This window comes from Talpa occidentalis, unplaced genomic scaffold (genome assembly GCF_014898055.3).
Source record: "Talpa occidentalis isolate TD23 unplaced genomic scaffold, MPIMG_talOcc4v2.1 talOcc4.5, whole genome shotgun sequence".
Classification (NCBI taxonomy): Eukaryota; Metazoa; Chordata; class Mammalia; order Eulipotyphla; family Talpidae; genus Talpa; species Talpa occidentalis.
Window position 1 is genome coordinate 98,512,612 of NW_023604861.1, and position 18,980 is coordinate 98,531,591.

An 18,980-nucleotide genomic window follows, 5' to 3' on the forward strand; every position below is an offset into this window, starting at 1 on the left:
GAGAAATAAGGTTAGGCCTGTTCAGTTTATACTTTTCATCAGTGAACTTGGTTAGTTTGTGATTTTTGAGTAATTGGTCCCCTTTAACAAAGTTATTGAATTTGTGTGCAACTTCATGATACTTCCTTCTTATCCATTTAAGGTCTGCAGAGTTTACCGTTTCATTCTTGATATAGATAATTTGTCTTCACTTTCACTTTTTTTTACATATCTACTGGAGTTTTATCAATTTTATTGATGTTTCCAAGGAACTATCTCTCCATTTCATTAATGTTCTCTATTGGTTTTTTTGGTTTCATTGATTTCTGCTTTTATCTTTTTCTTTTTCCTTTCTTCAGCTAGCCATAGCCTTACTTTATGATTTCTAGTTCCTTGAGGTAGAATCTTATATTTATTTTAAAAATTTTGTCGCTTCTAAAATAGGCACTTAGTACTTTAAGTATCCCTCTAAGAACTAGCTGCATTCATTACTTTTGATGTTACATTTTCATATGCATTTAGTTCAGATTACTTCTTCTGCTAGCATCTTGTTATTTTCTCGCAGATCCTGGTTTCTATTTGATATCATTTCCTTCATCCTGAAGTATTTCCCACAACATTTCTTCTAGTGGGGCTTTCCTGGTGACAAGTTCTCTAGCATCCATTTATTTGAAAATGACTTTATTTGATCCTTCTTTTTGAAAGATATTAGCACTGGATTCTAGAATTCTAGGTTAACAGATATTTTCCTTCAACAATTTAAAGTAGTGTTCTACTCATTATTTTTTGGTCTCCTTCTCTTCTCATGAGAAGCCAACTGTCCTATTGCTCTTCTTCTGTCTGTATGTTTTGTTTTGTTATTTTAATTTATCCTTCCTGAGGTTTGCTGAGTTTATTGATTTGTGTACTGATATTTCTCAACAAATTTGGGAAATCTTGGGCATTAGTTCTTCAGATATATTTTGTGTCCCAGTTTCTTTTTCTTCTACTTCTGGTATTTTAATTAAATACAATTAGTTTGCTTAATATTGTCAGTAAGACTCTACACATGGCTTTATTAATGTTTTCCTCTTTGTTTTCAGTTTGAATAGTTCCTATTGACATGTCCTTGAGTTCACTGATCTATTCTTTTGTATTGTCCAAACTTCTTGTAAGTTCATCAGGTGAAATTTAAATTTTAGATATTGTGTGTTTTTTTCAGGCTTAGAAGTTCCATCCGGTTCTCTTTTATAGTTTTTATTTCTCTGCTAAGATGTCCATCCGTTTACTCTTTTCTTCCCTTTGATGTTTTCAACATGTTGATAACAGTAGTTTTAAAATTCTTTTATAATAATTCTAGTAATAAAAACATCATAATTTGTCAACTCCTTTATCTCTTGTTTATGGGTCACATTTTCCTGCTTCTCATGTCTTCTGACTTTTTATTTTATGTTGGATGTGGTGGATGGCATATTGTAGGGAATCTGGATAATATTCTTATAATTCCTGTTGAATTTTAGTTTGGAATACAGTTAATTTATTGGCATTTACAGGTCCCCTTGATCTTGAAATTTCATTTTAAACTTTCTTAGAACAGGGCCTCCCCGGTGGCGCAGCGGTTGAGCGCTGGGTTGAGAAGCTGCCCCCAGCCTCTGCAGTGCCAGTTCGATCCCCGGCTACCGGCGAGGGTCCCACATGGTGCGCAGTGGGACCTGCCGCCCGCTGCTCCCCTCAGCAGTGTACTTCATCAGTCTGCCTCTTCTGCTGCCTGCTCTGGCTCTGGTGAATTCTCTCACCCTCCTGCACTCCTGACTATACCCAGTGCTTGTATAAATAAATAAATAAATCTTAAAAAAAACCCCACAACTTTGCTAGAATAGTTTTGCTTTGACTTTGTCCTTTGTTCTAGAGGACTGTCCTCGCCCTGGGGCCTGGCCCCTATTCCCATGACCTTGCTGGGGTTTCAGCTGAATGTCTGAGGTGCTTCGGGAAATATCTCCATTCTGCGGGGCCAGAACTCCCATTTTTTCCTGTCACTTCATGAAGTTGAGTATGTCCTTCTTGGTCTCTGTCTCTGTCTTCTACTCCATAACAGCTGCTCTTGGCTGAGCCTCACAGTCTCATTTTGAGTGTAACCCAGTCCCTGGTCAAGGCTGCAAGGGGAAACCACACACAGATTTCTGGGGCTATTCTCTGTGCAACTCTTTTCTCCCGGGGCTGTATTATGAAAACCCACCTGTCCCAGGAGCCCCAGGCCCCGACGTCTACCTCAGCGATCCAGCCAGACTGCCGCTCCCTGGCTCCTGCTCCGCTTCTATGTGCCACTGTCCAGAAAATGTTTGCAGGCAGCAACCAGGGTGAATGTATACATCCCTTCAAGTGTTTTTCTTCTCTCAAATGTTGTGGCGCTGTGCTGTAGTCCAAAACCTGAAAACATTTGCCTCATGTATTTCTTTCAGTTTTCAGGTCACTTGAAGTTATGTCACATCAAGTCCCAGGGGTGTCACAACTTCACCAACATTTGGTGTTATCAGTATTTTTGAAATGATAGATCACTGGGTATTTCGCATCAGAATACTTGCATTTCTTTGATGATTAATGCCTCCAAGCATCTTCTCCTGTGTGTATGGACCTTGTTTTAGTTTTTTCCTATTTAAAAAACTGAGTTTTTATTCTGGTTGATTTGTAGGAGTTCTTTTTATATCTAAAAAGGAATCTTTTTTTAGATACACATACTCCAGAAAGATTTTTCTGGCCTATGACTTGTCTATTGAGTTTTTTAATGACTTTGTTGGTTTTTCTCTGTTAGCTTTAACTTTTTCATTGATTTCTACTCTTTTTTTTAAGATTTATTTATTTACTTATTTATACATACAAGTACTGGGTACAGTCAGAAGTGCGGGAGGGTGAGAGAATTCACCAGAGCCAGAGCAGGGAGCAGAGCAGGCAGAAGGACCGAAGTACACTGCTGAGGGGAGCAGCGGGCGGCAGGAGAGGTCTGCGCGCCATGCGGGACCCTCCTCTGGTGGCCGGGGAGCAGCCGGGGATCGAACCGGTGCCGCAGAGGCTGCAGGCAGCTTTGCTACCCAGCGCTCAACCGCTGCGCCACCGGGGAGGCCCTCATTGATTTCTACTCTTATTTTTATTATTTTTCTTCTAATAACTTTGAGTTTAATTTCCCCTTTTACTAGATTGTGAAAAGCTTAGATCTAGAAATTCATACTATTGCCTGTCTACCTCTTTTTTAACAAAAGAATTTAAAACTGTAAATTTCCCTCTAAACAGAGCTTAACCTGCACTCAGAAAATTTTGATATGCTGTGTTTTCATTTTCATTTCATACAAAACATTTCAAAACTCTCCAGTAGTTTTTCTTCTGAGTTATAGCTTAAGTAGAAGTGTGTTGCTTTATTTCCACATATTTGGTATTTTCTTGAATTTCATATTGCTTTGGATTTTAATTTAATTTCATTAGGGTCAGAGTCATGTTCTAGTCAGTTTTATGTTCCAGTATCTGGTATATCTTGGTAACCACAGGCTTTACTCTTGAAAGGAATATATATTATATAGTTGTTGGGTATAATGTTCTACAACTATTAATTAGGTCAAATAAATTGATAGTGTTTTTCAATCTTTTTCATATCTTTATTTCTATCATTTATTGGAAGATGATGTTTAAATCTTCAACTGTTACTATGATTTCTCTCCTTTTTCCTTAGTTTTGAGTTTTTTTTCTGCTTCAATTATTTTAAAGCTGTTACCATGTTGTTTAACAGATTATTCTGTTTGCTTGATGAATTAATCCTAACATCACTAAATCACTAATCCTTTATATCACTAAAATGATCCTTATCCCTAATAGTTTTCTTTGTCTTGAAGTCTATATTTTTTATTATTAATATCGCCACACTAGGTCTCTTTACCCTTTGTCCAAATCTGTCTGTGTCTTTATATTAAAGGTATCCTTTCTATAAGTAGCATTTATTTGAGTCTTGCTTTTTTGTTTAGTCTAAAATGTGTGCCTCTTAATCGAGCATCTTATTTTTAACATCGATCCACGCTGCTGTGGGTACCTGTAATCCACTGCACAATTCTCTTTGATGTGCATCCCACATATTGTGCCCACCCATCCTGCTTGTGATGGGTCCCTAGGATGCCTCCAATTCCCCCCTTAACTCCATTTGCCACATCTGTGTACAGTTCCCCTTAGCTGGGTGAGATTCTATTTGTAATGTTTACCTGGAGCGGAATTGTTGGCATGCAAGGTTTGCATATACTTAACCTGACTAAGGATTGCCAGTATTGTCCATATGGGACTCGTCCAGGAAGGAGGGAAGAAAGTTGAGGGAAGAGGAGAATTGCCGCAGCCACACGCATGAGTAGGGGAGAGGGGCCCTGCCTAAATGGATGGATCTGCCTCACCAGGGACCAGATGGCTCATTCCCAGAAGAGGAGAGGAGGCGATGCAGGTAGATGGCAGGTGTGGTGATCGGAACTTGGGGAAATTCTTCTGTGGGTTCTTTTTTCTCAGTGAAGTGGGAAGCAACCTGATGGTAAGGATGAGGGAGGAGGGGCTGGAAGTTTAAAGAAAAGGAAGGTGTGAAATAGCTGCTGGAGACTGGGCATGTGTGTGGACCAGGTAACAGAGCCTGACTGCTGGCTGGTTCTCAGGGCACTCAAGGTCAGTGAGTGGGCAGTGCCTACGGGAGAGATCCAGGCACGAAGCAGCCCTAGCCCTGGGTTCAGCAGACTCGGGTTAGCAGTGCTCTGACAGAGCCCAACACCATGCTAGGCTCTGAGGGCACAGGGTGGGCAGGGCAGAGGGGTGCCTCACAGCTCACCCTACAGTGGGTGCCAGCAAACGGCTGTGCAGATCACCATGGACTCACCTTTCACAGGTGCACGGGGAGTTTAGGGAGGCAACAGTGCAACAGGCATTGTGCTTCCCATTTCAGTGGGAAGTTCTATAATTATGTGAGCATGCTGTTCAGCAAGGAGGAGGTATTCAGTGACAGTTCATCCATGGCTTTATTTTATATAGCAAGTCCTTTGAATAACATTGTTTTATTATAACATTGATGAGAAAAAAAATCCCATGACAATGAATGAACCTGTGTTATTCATGGACCAGGTTTCTCTATATTCCTAAAGTCTCAACTTGCAAGAACCTATCCACGACATTAAATGGGACTTACCATATTATAAAAGTGATGCTTGCCACCAAAAGAAATTAGGAGGACATAAAAGGAAAAATCATAAAAAAAGTCCAGGTCACCTGGAATCCCTCTTCCTCTCTCAGCTCCCAAAGTAGCCATGGTTAGTTAACATTTTGATGTGTTTTTAAAAGGTCCTGCCCTAGGGTCCCTGAGGTCTGACCTCCTATCCAAATGTGAGTAACACCCCACACCAAATACCACCAAGCAGAAGCACAAAGCAGTACTGGGCCAAAAGAGTGCCCTTCCTGTAAGTCATGAAAGGCTTCATGGAGGAGGTGGCCAGAAATCAGTCTTAAAGGTCCGGGGTCCGTTTAGCCTGCCTTGCTGTCTTTTCCCCTTCTGCCAGCCTTTCCTTGTTCAGTGTTTCTCTAGAACAAGCCCAGCCTCTACCCCTCTCCCACCGTGTGGCTGGCTGGGCACCCTCAACACGCTCAAGGTGAGGTGCATGGGGAGGGTCTGCTCTGTTTGAGGAGCAGGGAGGCCATGAGGCATGGCTCAGAAGTGTGCTGTCTCCACCGCTGTGCGGTATGCAGCCTGAGTGGCCACACATGGTCCCTCCAACCCCTCATGCCCTGGTGTCCACACTGGAGCTAGATGGATTGGCGGGGCACGTGTCCCACCCTCTCGGGTCTGTGTCCCCCTCCAGACAGCAGCGACAGTGAGCTGGAGCTGTCCACAGTACGTCACCAACCGGAGGGGCTGGACCAACTGCAGGCACAGACCAAATTCACCAAAAAGGAGCTGCAGTCCCTCTACAGGGGCTTCAAGAACGTGAGTGCTCCCTGTTCTCTTGGGAGGGACCCTGACTGCCCCTCCCATCCAGGGCTCCAGGGAAGAGGGAGACCTGGAAACTTCTCCATGGCATCAGGGGGCCTTGATGGGGCTCATATTTTGTGGGACAGCTGGGGTGGGGGGTGCTGAGGGCCACATCCCAGAATCAGTATTCTGAAGCCCCCATGTCCCTGTCTGTGTCTTGATGCTGGTACAGGGAAGTGTGTGCGAAGGCTCCAACTTGCCATAAAGGGACTGGCCTCTTTTCTCCCACCTACCCCATCCCCGCTTCCCTGCCCACCTCCAGGCTTTGCCCAGCAGAGGAGTGAGAGAGATGGGGTGGGCCTAGAGGGAGGGAAGAGACCAAGCCCTACAGAGTCGGGGTGTGGGCCAGGTGGCAGAACACACCAGTGTGTGCTGAGAGGGGTGACTTCTGCTTCAGGAGTGTCCCACAGGCCTGGTGGATGAAGACACCTTCAAACTCATTTACTCACAGTTCTTCCCTCAGGGAGGTGAGTCCACGGCCCCCTGACTCCTTCTAAAGCCCCCATTCATTCCTGTGGCAGCTCTGCAGAGGGTGGGTGTCCCTTTAACTGGGAGGGTCCCCTCACCTGCACCCCTACCCTCCCAACCACTCCTTGCCTTCTGGAGACCTGTTACTGCCTCTGTCCTGTTGGAAAGAGAAAGTCCAGCCAGAATGCAGCTGATACCTGGGTGGGGCTGCTTGGGGATTCCAAGAACCCCAAAAACCACCACCCTCACCCTTGCTATCCCCAGATGCCACCACCTACGCCCACTTCCTCTTCAATGCCTTCGACGCTGATGGGAATGGGGCCATCCACTTTGAGGTAGGTCCCTGGTGACCTGTTCTGTCCTCTGCCCTGCAGCTTGCATGGTAGGGTGGAGGGATTTGGGGGTTTTCCTGCCCTGGTGCACCTTCGTCGTCATCGTGGTGCTATCCAGAGACTCAGACATGATTCTGATTGTAAACGGCCCAGCATGTCCCTGGGGGAGTGAATGGACTGTGCTTGGCTGGCCCTGGGCCTGACTGTGAAGTCAGGGAAATTTAATTTCGCTGTCTGGCTGCCCTATTCTCGGCCTTTTCTTCTGTTCCAACCCCACCAAGTCAGGGAAGCTACTCAAGCCCACCAAGGTGGTAGGGACCCAGTGTGAATTTATCTTTGAGAAGGAGGCAAGGTCTAGCACAGAGGTCTGTATTGCTGGCGGGGTCCAGGCACCCAGGCCCAGAATGTCCTGCCCTGCCAGAACACAGGGGCAGTGCCCCAGCCTGAGTGGGTTCCAGGGGTGCCCTAGCTGGACGTTGTCAGTGCAGCCTGGTTGTTGGCCCCTGTCAGGAAAGAGAAGCTGCTCCCCTCCCCAGATGCCTGCCCGCCTCTTCCTTGCCTGGCCTCTGTGCAGGCTGTGCTGTGGGCTCCACCCCGGCCTGGCCACAGGGGATCATTTGATAGAGGCCCCATCTGTGGAGCCCAGGCCCCTAAAAATAGCTGCAGGCGAAAAGCTGAAACCTCTTCGTAGAGGAAAACCTTGCTGAGAGCCGGGCTTGATCGATAACCACCCCCGTGCGGCTTCCAGGGCCAAGGGCACTGACAGGAAAGCGGCAGCACTAGCCAGCCCCTCAGAGAGCCCCCAGACCGGCCGGGTGTAATAATAATTCATCGTAATGTTGCTCCGTTTATTTTTATGCTGCCGCCCAGCCTGGCCCACTGACACACAGACCGGGGGGGGCGGGGGACCCCGCTTTGCTGGCGACCATCAGGCCCCCCCTCTCCAGCCCACATCCGAGAGCCAGCGCGCGTGTGAACTGCGGTGTTTTCACCTTTATTGTCAGTGATCCCTGCAGACATCAAAAGTTCAGTCAGTACAGGGAGTGACCACGGAAAATTCCTTGTCCCTGGCCTCCCCCTTGTGACCATTTTCTTGTGTGTCCTTTAAGCGGCACCTGAGGCTTCTGGGAATCAGGTGTGAGGAGGAACTAGTGTGATGGAGCCAGCCAGGGCTTTGCCAGCTGGTTTTTCTTGATCAGAAATCAGGTGATTTCTTAGCAGGACCCTTGCTTGTGGCAAGTGTCCAGAAGGTCACTGCCTGTGGTCATCTCTCTCCTATAAGGGAGGGCTCTTGTGGTCCCAGTAAGATGGCAGTCCTAGTGGAGGTGCATCAGGGCTGAGTTGGGGTGCTGGTACTGAGCCCCTCTGCTAGGCACCTTCTTAGGACCTGTGTTCTTCTGGGGTTATCTGGGTGCTCTCAGAATGCGGAATTCATTCTTTTGCTTCTGTACAGGGTGTTTGTTTACTTTGAGGATCTTCTGGATTCTGTGCTCTCTCTAGGAAGGCTTTATCAGGAAGGGGCAGGTACATCTCTCCCCAGGGCCTTCCATCCAGCAGGGCCTGATCCTGGGTTGGGATCCCTGCAGTCAGGAAGGGACACTCGGCCCTGCTCACTTCTTCAGACTGCACCTTTCAATGTACCTTAAAACAAGAGTCAGATTGGTTACAATGATCCCAGTCCTTTTTGTATGTTCTTGAGATACAAGACTCAAGCAACCAGGATGAAGTCAGACGGCCCAGTCGAGTTGCAGGTGGTGTTGGCCCAGCTTGCCAGGGGTTTATCTGGAGGAGGGTGAGGCTGCCTCTCCCATCACACCCTCCACTCTCCCCTGCTGATTCAGCTCAGGCTCTGCTCTACTGGGCTTCCCCATGTGCACTCTGGGATGTCTCAGCCTGGAAACCAAGGCTTCCCTGTGTTGCTGTATCACTGAGGAGCCCCCTCCCTCCCTGGGCCCCGCCTCAGGGGTAGCCAAAGAGCAGGGGCTGTGGATGTGATGGGCTTTGTCCATGCAGGAGGAGTTAAGAGCAAGCAGTTACAACAACTACCCATGCTCTCCTGGAACTCTGCTCTCTGGGGTCACACCCGGGCTGGTTGGACATCTGTGTGCTCTTGAGAACACAGTGGCCTTGAAGTGGACATTCCCACCCACCTTTCACCTAGTAACACCAGAACTACAGTGCATGCCCCTGGGGGACACGGGAAGGGGACATCCCTCAGCTATGGCTGAGCATGACAGCTTCTATACTAGATGGGGGGACATTGGTGCTGTGCCCTCCCCTGGCGCACGCCGGCAGGCAGCATGTGCAGGACTTCCAGTTCCTGTTGCCCAGAGCAGAACTGTTTCCCTTTGCCCCACACTGTGCAAGCCAGTCGGCCCCCAGGGGAGAGGGAGTGACATGAATCAGGGATGCTTTGACACTTCGCCGCTTTCATGACTCAGGCACACACTTCAGTGATTATCAGTTCACAAGCTCAGGCATTTCTCCTTTCGTGTATTTTCGTTTTCTTCACTATGCACACATGGAATTGAAGGAGTGCAGTAGATTTACAGGGTGTGCTTTGGAAAAACAGCAGTTAGCCACCCCACACTTGTGGAGGTCACCACCTTCTTTTCGTTCAGCCGCTTGGCATGATTTGTTCCTGTGTCTCCCAATGCCAAGCTTCTTTTGCCCCTTTCTGAATGTCCAGTTTTAGAGACTCCCTGCTGGGGGATGCTGGGTCTCCTATGCATACACACCTTGCCCATGTCTCTGCTTCTGACAGACCTATAGGATTCGGATGGGCAGGGACTCTCAGTTTACCCATCATGCAAATTTGATTCTCTGCCGAGCCTTGCAGTAAACTCTGACTGTGCTTTCCATTCCTGCATTTGTTTGTATTTTGCCTACAGCTAACAGTTGTTTGAGTTTTCATTTGCCAGATATCTGTGATTTCATCATCAGTTCAACCACAGACCTTCACCCCAGTCATTGAATGGACGTTTCCCTTCCACTGACTCCATCGCCCATCAGGACGGACTGTCCACTGGGGACCTCATCCCCTCCCTCCTGGGTTGGCTCTCCTGGCTCTAGGATTCCTCCTCTTCCTCTCTCTTGCTTTACTCTCTCTTTTCAGACGCACATCTTCTAGTAGCTTCCTACCAAAGAGTACATGGGAGGTAACATTCGAGCCTGCGGGTGTCTTTATTCTGCCCTCACTCTTGCTGGACATACTGCAAATGAACAGAGCTATGCTAGGAAGTTGTTCTCCTTCCAAATGGTGGCAATTGCCCCACTGACCTCTTGTCTTCAGTGTTGCTGGCAAAAGGGAAAGTCTGATGATTCCTGACCCTGTGTGGCACCCGATTTGGTTTGTTCTGTTTGGTTTTGTTCTTCTGTCAGGAAGCTTGTAGATTCCTCTCTTTGCATCCCATTTTTGGAAATGTCATCATAATATCTACCAGCTAGCTACAAACACTTGAGGCTGTGCCCTCATATTGTGCTAGGCTCAGCAGACCTGAACGCCAGCCTTCCATTCTGGAAATTCTTTCATTGCTTCTTTGACATGCTTTTCTCCATCTCCTTTGATTCTTCCTGAAACATCTGCTGTTCGTGTGTTGGTCCCTCTGGAGTAGGTCTCTCATTGTCTTCTTGTCTCTATTTTCCGGCTCTTTGCCTTTCTGCTTCTTTCCAGAAGATTCTACTTGCTCTTCCAACCCTACTTCTGGGTCTGTCATTTTGCTTTCTTATTGTTAATTCCCCACAGTGCTTTCTTGTTCTCAATTGTTCCTTTTTTATACCATCTTATTCTTATTTTAGGAATGCAGGATTTCTAATCTCTGATCTAACACTTTAAGGGTTGTTTGTTTTTTTTTTTCTGGAATGATTTGTGTTTCTTCCAAATTGTTTTTCTCTGTTCCTTTTAGACATCTCTCAGATCCATAAAATCTAAAATTTGAGCAGGGGCTGAGCCCCTTGGTACAGACACTGCAGTCTGCTGCCCTCCACCCCGACTCCTCCAGGGTAGGGGGTGGCGGTGGCCATGAGGCAGGAGGGGCTTGTCCTGCCAACCTTCTGGGAAGTGGGGCAACACCTGCTTGCCACCAGTGGTTATGACAAAACAGGTGAAGTTCCCACACGCAGGCCAGGTGATCATTACTAACTTACCACATTAGTAAGAAGTTACCCATCACACCTCAGCGGTGATTGCAACACATACGAATGTCATGGACCCAGAGCTGAGCATTTGTAGCTTAGCTTTTTAGATAGAAGTTTTCAAACACCTTGACATGCAGCTACCTGGTAACCTGAATGTAGAGCACCACCCCCTTCTTACAGAGCACCCCAGGTCTTCTCTACTAATTGCAACAGGTCTAAGACACCACAGATTTGAATGTCATTATTTGAGAGGATCACTACCAGTAACCATGCCATCCCCGTCCCCAGCACGAGCACACACACACACACACACATGCACGCACACACACATGCACACACACGCTCACACCAAGTCCACCTAATGGACACTACCTGCCCGCTCTGTAATGGAGGCCCCTCATCAGGAGAGCTGAGTTTCAGTGGAAGCCACACTGCAAACTGGAAATAGAAGCTGGGCATTGAATTGCCACTCCTTATCCTTCTTCCTCATAGGACTTTGTGGTTGGCCTCTCTATCCTCCTGCGGGGAACAGTCCACGAGAAGCTTAAGTGGGCCTTTAACCTCTACGACATTAACAAGGATGGTTACATCACCAAAGAGGTAGGGTTGGCTGGGGGCAAGGTGGGGTGGCCTGTCTGCCCTCATCCTGCTGCTTCACACCCCTAACTTCTCTTCCTCTCCTCCTCTCCTCACATTCAGGGATGTGGCAGTCAGCCTGGCCCTGGGGGAGCAGCCAACCTCCTCTCTGGGACTCGGTCCTAGACACCTGGGTGTGGGAATCATGGGACTTGTGCCCTCACCACACGCCTCCATCTTGTTTAAGTGTCCTGGGGTCATCCTATCTAACAGGAGGGCTTCAGGAGGCACAAGTGGAAAAGCCCAGGACTGGGGCTGGTCTCAGCTCCCACAAGTGGAGGGGGTAGTAAGGTCCTTTAGGACAGGGCACAAGGTGGGGTCCTGACCCACAGTCAGGTGTGTGTGTGTGTTTTTTAAGATTTATTTATTTATTTTTATTTATACTAGAGCTGGGGTACAGGCCAGATGTGTGGGAGGGTGAGAGGATTCACCAGAGACAGAGCAGGGAACAGAACAGGCAGACAGACCGAAAGCACTGCTGAGGGGAGCAGTGGGTGAGATAAGAGAGGTCTACCGCGCCATATGGGAATCTCCCTGGTCAGCTGGGAATCGAACCGGTGCTGCACTCAATCCACTGTGCCACCGGGGAGGCCCTACAATCAGGTTTTGTTTGACCTAAACATTTTTTTTATATATGAAGTAATTGTTATGGTTTCAGCCTTTGGAGATCACACATTAAAATCTATCTCCAACTTCTCTTGGGGTCAAGCTCTTGTAGGGCTTACCTGAGGGGGCAAGTCTACTCTCTAGCTTGCTGGCCCCTCCCACTGACTCACCACGACCCTGGAGGTGGGGCTGCCCTCTTTCCATTGACTCAGCTCCCTCCCCTCAGGCCCTGGCACCCCCACACATCCTTGCAGCTCATGCCAGCCCCTCTGCCCCTCCAGGAGATGCTGGCCATCATGAAGTCTATCTACGACATGATGGGCCGCCACACCTACCCCATCCTGCGGGAGGACGCACCTCTGGAGCATGTGGAGAGGTTCTTCCAGGTGAGCACTCTGGCCAGACAGGGGAGGACGGGCAGCTGGAAGAGGGAGGGGCTTCTGCTCTTAGGGCAACCCAGGGCAAGCCACAGCCCCCTCTGAGTTCCCTTCATGAGGAGGTTAATCTTGCATCCTCCACCTGGCTGCTTGTCAGGGTACCGAGCACCAAATTAAAAGAGCATCCCTATTCTCTGATCCACGAAGCTAATCTTAGGCAAGCAGGATCATGGATTCCAAGACCGCTGACACCCCGGGCCAGTGTTCTGGTGCCTTCTAAGAGCTCCTCTGTCTCCTACAGGGACACTGTGTGAGAGAAATGGGGTTGGGTGACTGCTTTGTGGCCAGCTTGCTCCATCTGCCTAGGTTGCTCCATCTGCCCTGGCTGTGTGTCAAGGAGTTAAGGGGGTCACTGAGCATGGGTGTGCGTCCTGGAGATGTAAGCCCAGGAGGTCATCAGGGAAGCCGCTGGGGGTAGGGGCAGACTAGGAAGAGGCCCGAAAGGTCAGCTGTGGGTAAGAGGTGGCTGGGGAGGTACTTTATGTGGCCTGATCCAAGTAGGAGACAGAGGGGACAGGTCAGGGTGAAGGAAACCCACCCACCCACTGCCATCATCTCAGGCCTGGATAGGGGCATTCCCTGCTGAGAGACTCACTGAGGATGTTGCTTGGATTACAGAAAATGGACCGAAATCAGGACGGGGTGGTGACCATTGACGAGTTCCTGGAGACCTGTCAGAAGGTAGGCGACATTGGGAGTCGAAAACACCCAGTGTCCCGCACCTGGCAGTCCCCGGCCCCTCCCCAACTGCTCCAACCCACAGCCCACATGGGACCTCATCCCTCAGCCTTGCCTTTGCAATGCCTTGCATCGCAGGGGGACGTGGGGCCAGGGGTGGCTGATTAGGACCTGTGCCCTCAAGACAAGTCATTCCTCAGCACTGGTGCTGACCCTCCTCCACAGAGCAGGGGACAAGACACCAGGCCTCGACCAGCCTCAGCACCCCATCTCTTCCAGAGCTGCCTCTTGTTGCCCCAGCCTCCACTGGGAGGTTCATCCGTCAGTGAGTTGGCAGGCCCCAGACAGGCATATAGTCAAACTGTGGGCTGAGAAGGCTGTGCCCCATCCACCCGCGAGACAGAGTTGCCACTGCAGGGTTCCATGTCCCCACTGAGAATCTGCTCAAGGGGGGGTTGGATTGGACACTGCCCCACTGGCCCACCCAGGGCCTGACCAAGCCTCTGGTCCTTCTCTCCATGCAGGATGAGAACATCATGAGCTCCATGCAGCTGTTCGAGAATGTCATCTAGGACATGTGGGGCATCTCTAAGTGGCATTGCGGCCTCTGCCCCCAAAGAAACCTCAGTCCTGCCGGGAGTAGCCTCCATGAGAGACTTTTTTCTAATATATTTGCAAAAAGTGAACAGTTTGCTCCAGACACGCGTGTGCACATGTACGCGTGTATACACACACACACGCACACACACACACACACACACCATTCCTCTGGGCTGGCAGAGGAGGAGCAGAGGTCCGGGAGGGACTGAGTGTGGCTGGGAGCTGAGTCCGGGGGAGAAGAACCACGTACCCTCAGCCAGTCGCCCTCCCAGGCCAGCAGGGCAAGGCTGCCTCTAGGGTGGGGAGCTGAGAGTGGGGTGTCTGCAGGCCCATGGCTGGGGTGTTAGCAACAAAGTGTCAAGCTCCCCCTTCAAGGAGAGTCCAGTCTCCAAAGCAAAGGCTCCGCTTGAGAGCCCACCTGCCCCTCCCTTCTGCCACCCCTTTCCCATCACATCTGAACCAGGTTCTAGGGGCCTCTCTGGCCACCTTGCTCCTCCCCACTCCGTCACTCCCTACCCGCCGACTACACTCCCAGAATGATGCTGGAGGGGCAGCTGGGGGTCAAGGGAGTTTGGACTAGGAAAGAGGTGCTGCTTCCTGGAATTGTTTTCCTGGGGCCCAGGACGCCTGCCATGCCAGTGGTTTGGGGCCTCTGGGCTCCATTCCCCTCCAGCCCAGGAAAGGGGCCTCTCAAGTTTAGGGATTGGGTTTCTTGGGGGGAGGGATGCTATCTATGTACCCACTCCACTGGATGGGAGAAGCTGTGGCTTGCCCCAGTCTCTGGTTCAGCGGGGATGCAGTGGGTGGGGGTATACCCCTCAAGCGTTAGACTGCTCCTCCCCCCAACCAAGGCCATCCTAAGGAAAGGTCAAGGCTGGTTCAGGGACTGGCTGCCATGGAGGACAGGTGGTGTAGACCTGGGAAGGGACTTTCCCATCCCTCTTTCCCTCTGCCCTTGCTTCCCTTGGCCCAGCAGTTTCACTGAGCCTCCCTTTCCAAAACAGTGTGGGCCCCCCGACATGGGCTCACCCCAACTCCAGACTAAAAGCACAAGGTCAGAATGCAACTCATGAGGGGAGCCAAGGAACACTGCTGTTTTGAGACAAGACCATCTTGGTAGCTTGAGGCCTGGGTCTCAGGAGCCCCTGTATGGTCAGCCCCTAGAAAGAATTGGGGGGGGGGTCAGTTCTGTGCCTCAGAGCATTCGGGGCTTGAAGCCCAGCCCCAGTCCAGCCCAGCTCACCAACATTCAAAAGCACAAACCCCGGGGCTTGGATGGGTTCTGCTCTGGGGATAGAGGCCCATGTCAGCCTGCAGCCAGGAGCCAACAGTGAGGGCTGAGGGGCCCAGGGTCAACATAGGCCTCTGGGAGAGTCAGAAATGCTGCTCCCTCTGCCCAGGCCTCCCCAAGAGGGAACTCAGTCCCAGGCAGCACAGGCCCTTCTGAGGAACATTCTCACATGATACATTCCATCGGCTGCCACCTGTCTCTGCCCAGGCCCAGCCCAGGGTGAGCAGGGCCCTCGTGGAAAGGCAGGATTGTGGAGGCCGTGGAGATTGGCCTGACTAAGTCATGGGCACATTTTGCACTCACACAGGTGGTCCTCCCCATTGGAGTTGCACTGACACCCCATCTCCAGTCTGACTTGGGGTCCCTCTCCCCTCTTTCAGGAGGGCATCAGCTTTCCCTGGCTCAGGGATCTTCTCCCCCACTTCCCAGGCCAGCCCTCCCAGCTGGTGTAGCTCTGCTTCTAAGGGGCCAAGGGCCAAGGCCCTAATAGGGAGATTCACCACCATGTCCCTGCCCGCCTTGTCCGCAGGCCAGAACGACTGTTCACCCAACCAGGAAGGCCCCATCTCTCACCCTGGGACGGACTGGCCGCATGTCTGCATGGCAGAAGCGTCCCCCTTGGGGCTGGCCTGGGAGGGTAGTTCCTGTTCTCAGCACCTACTGGTATTCAGTCCTATATATTTTAATAAAATAAAGTTGACAAAGAAGAGGGATTCTTGGTGCTTTGTCCCCACTGAATTTTGGTCCAGGCCCTCCCACCCCTGCTACTGTAGTCATGGCTCCTGCCCAGCACTGTCCTGGTAACTAGTAAGCATTCCCCTCATTGCAGCATTTGCCAATTTCCACGCTGGATTTCATGCTTCCAATGCGATGTCACCAAAGGGAGAGTGGGGAATAGATCCCACAATTGGGCAGCCTTTCCAAGAAGCTCTAGTCCCGTAGGCTGTATGCAGAGTTGGGGAGCAGGGTAACTCCTTGAGGTGCCATTTGTATTTCATTTCCAGGTCATATTTCTTGCCAGTTCCAGGAAGACATTTCTGTATGTCCCCTCCGTTGAAAGGTGCAGGTCACAGGGAAGCAGCAGAATTTACTTAAAGACATCTTCCTTTTCTAGTTTTGTTTTCAAAAGTATAAATTTTGTGAGGGTTATGTTAGGGGAGAGACCAGAAAAAAGGAACTCTATTGCACTGCTGGTGGGAATGTAGACTGTTTCAACCCCTATGGAAAACAGTATGGAGGTTTCTCAAAATATTAAAAAATGGATCTTTTGTGTGACCCAGCAATTCCATCCCTAGGTATCTATCCAAAGAATACAAAGACATTGTCATGTTCATAACAGTGCTATTTACCATAGTTAAGATATGGAAACATCCTAAATGACCAAAAATGGAGAAGAAGATGAAGATGTGGTATTTTTACACAATGGAATACTACTCTGCAATCAAAAAGACAAACTCACACCATTCAAGGCAACATGGATGGAGCTGGAAAGAATTATAATTGAAGTAAGTCAGAAGAAGAGAGACAAATTATGGATGGTGTCACTTATAAGTAAAATGTAGAGAAACTAAACAAAGGGTCAGATAAAACCAAACTTAAAAACTAACCCTTGAAAGCTGATTCTAGAACTTGGGGATCTAGAAAAGGAGGGGAGAGGAAGGAGTGAGAACAAAGCAAGGAGGAATTACAGTGGAATAAGGTGGTAGACTATGGGTGCTTTGGTGGAGGGTGCACGACGGGTATGACAACACATGGAAAGGGGGATCCTCCACTACCAAAATACTAACGATGATGTAAACCAACATTACCTCAATTTAAAAAAAAAGTAAGCTTTTAAAACTCAGTCATGGATAGGAGGAGTAAGAAAAATTATAAACAAAGATGTAAGAATCAGAAGGTTAATAAACTTATTTTAACAATTAAAACAATTAAAAATCTGAAATAAAACACAGAAAATATTTTCTTAGAAACATCTTTGAAGTGGCAAAAAGGTAAAGCATTCTTGGACCAGAAACTGACTGGAGGTTTCAGAGGTAAGCAGAGCCCTAAAAGGATTTCCTGGAACAGGTGAGTTTCTGACTGACTGACTTTTGTTTCAAATCCTTCCAAGCCCAAAGTATATGTCATAGAGCCCAGAACCCACCCTGGAGAGGAGTCTGTTAGAAAATCCTTCCTCCAGAAAACTGGGACCTCAAAGAGTTACACAGAGTACAAGCAAGCCCACCCACCCCTCCAGTTTCTCCTCACCCAGCAAACTGCAAGCAAAGTTGACCTTCTGAAGTCCTGGCCTAAAACAGTGGAAAAATTCACCAGAACAATAAGCTGGACCTTATGTGAGTTCAAAACCCCAAATCACATGGAAAACATACTTGGAAATTTAATTGGTAGTGACCCACTGTAAAGTCATAAGAAAATTAGCAGATTTCAATAAGAAAATGACCAAATAACACACCATAAGTGAGATTTAGCAGGAACACTACAAAACCAGATTCACAGGACTTCCAATAATGAAACTAAAAGATACAGTTATAACATGACTATATTTAATGTGTTTAGAGCCATGAACGCAGAAATGTGGGGTAGAAGGGAGTAGGGGCTGTCCATCCTGGGGGGTGAAGTGGGAGTTGAGAGAAGCTTCTCATCTAAATCACCTCCCCCCTCTTCCCTGCCCTGAGAGCAGAGAGATGCTGTGTCCTTATACAGGCCCCTAAGTTCCCAGTGCTCTGCCTCCAAGGGTCTGTGATATCTAGGACATAGTTCTGTTCTGGAACTTTGTTTCATATTAAGGATGTTAATTTGCCTGGCTGAACCTGTTTCCTTATCTGTGAAATAAGCAGAAAAACAATCTTTTGACAGGATTGTTACAATGACTAATTATGAATATTTACTGGCCTCTTAATAAATAGGATCATCCTTCCTATTCCACTTAAGAGTTTTTTCCCTTTCTATAGAAGAGTGACTTAGACCAACAAGCCACCAGAGAAAAGAGTTTCCAGTATTGGAAATAAATCTTGGGTGGTGCCCCGTTTCTCAGGGAAACCCCAAGGCCCATTTGGGGGTCACTGATTAAAGAGGAGCAGTCTGTGCTGGCCAGGCCACAGCAGGCTGCCTGTCATCTACACATCCAGCCCTCCTGCCACCACTGACTGCTGCGAGGCTGCTCCGACCTGCCCCTGGCAGGAGAGGGAACCCAGACCTATCTGTGTGCCCAGTGTGTGTCATTCATTCAGAACCACCTGTGGAGAGGCCCTGGTTACCTTAATAGCACCAACTGGGAAACGTAAGGCCCAGAATATTGTGCTCTACTGCACATCTTTCCAGACACTTTACTGGTACTCCTAGGTGCGTCTTTCCAGGCACTTTGCCAGGTGTGATCTAGAAGCTCCACAGCTCCTCTTTTCTTCCTCCACGTGATGTTTTGCCGCAAATGCTGTTTGCCTGCGGTTCCAAGAGCTGTGCTTCCCTCTGGCCGCCAGGGGGCGACCGCTCCACACATCGGCTCCGAGCAGATTTCCTGCCCTCAGGTCCCAGGGAAGCTATTGCCTTTTATAGATCCCAAATCACTTTCATATTCTTTCCTCGTTCTCCACGTGGTTTTTCCACTAGAAAACTGAAGCAATCAAGTAACCATTCCACAAGTGCGCCCACAGAATACTAGCCTGGGTACAGGGTGAGACATAGGGCAAGTTAGGGTAATTAGGCAGTTTTAGGGACAGTGCAGGAAGGGACCTCTGAAGAGTTTAGGAAGGCTTCAGAGATAAGGACAACAAGAGGAATGTAACTAATTCCACTGGGAAAAACAAATA

The 18,980-nt window shown here is 48.9% G+C and overlaps 1 protein-coding gene across 4 annotated transcripts in view; it reads left to right on the top strand.

Moving 5' to 3' along the window:
• Positions 1-16,265, top strand: part of KCNIP3 (potassium voltage-gated channel interacting protein 3) — a 74,455-nt gene extending 58,190 nt beyond the window's left edge. For all 4 annotated transcript variants that reach the window (XM_037527853.2, XM_037527854.2, XM_037527856.2 and 1 more), the window contains 7 exons: positions 5,820-5,944; positions 6,387-6,456; positions 6,722-6,792; positions 11,419-11,526; positions 12,450-12,554; positions 13,224-13,286; positions 13,808-16,265. In XM_037527853.2, the coding sequence (XP_037383750.1) occupies positions 5,820-5,944; positions 6,387-6,456; positions 6,722-6,792; positions 11,419-11,526; positions 12,450-12,554; positions 13,224-13,286; positions 13,808-13,855 (590 nt within the window). In that variant the 3' untranslated portion in view covers positions 13,856-16,265. The remainder of the gene's footprint in view (positions 1-5,819; positions 5,945-6,386; positions 6,457-6,721; positions 6,793-11,418; positions 11,527-12,449; positions 12,555-13,223; positions 13,287-13,807) is intronic.
• The last annotated feature ends 2,715 nt before the right edge of the window (positions 16,266-18,980 follow it).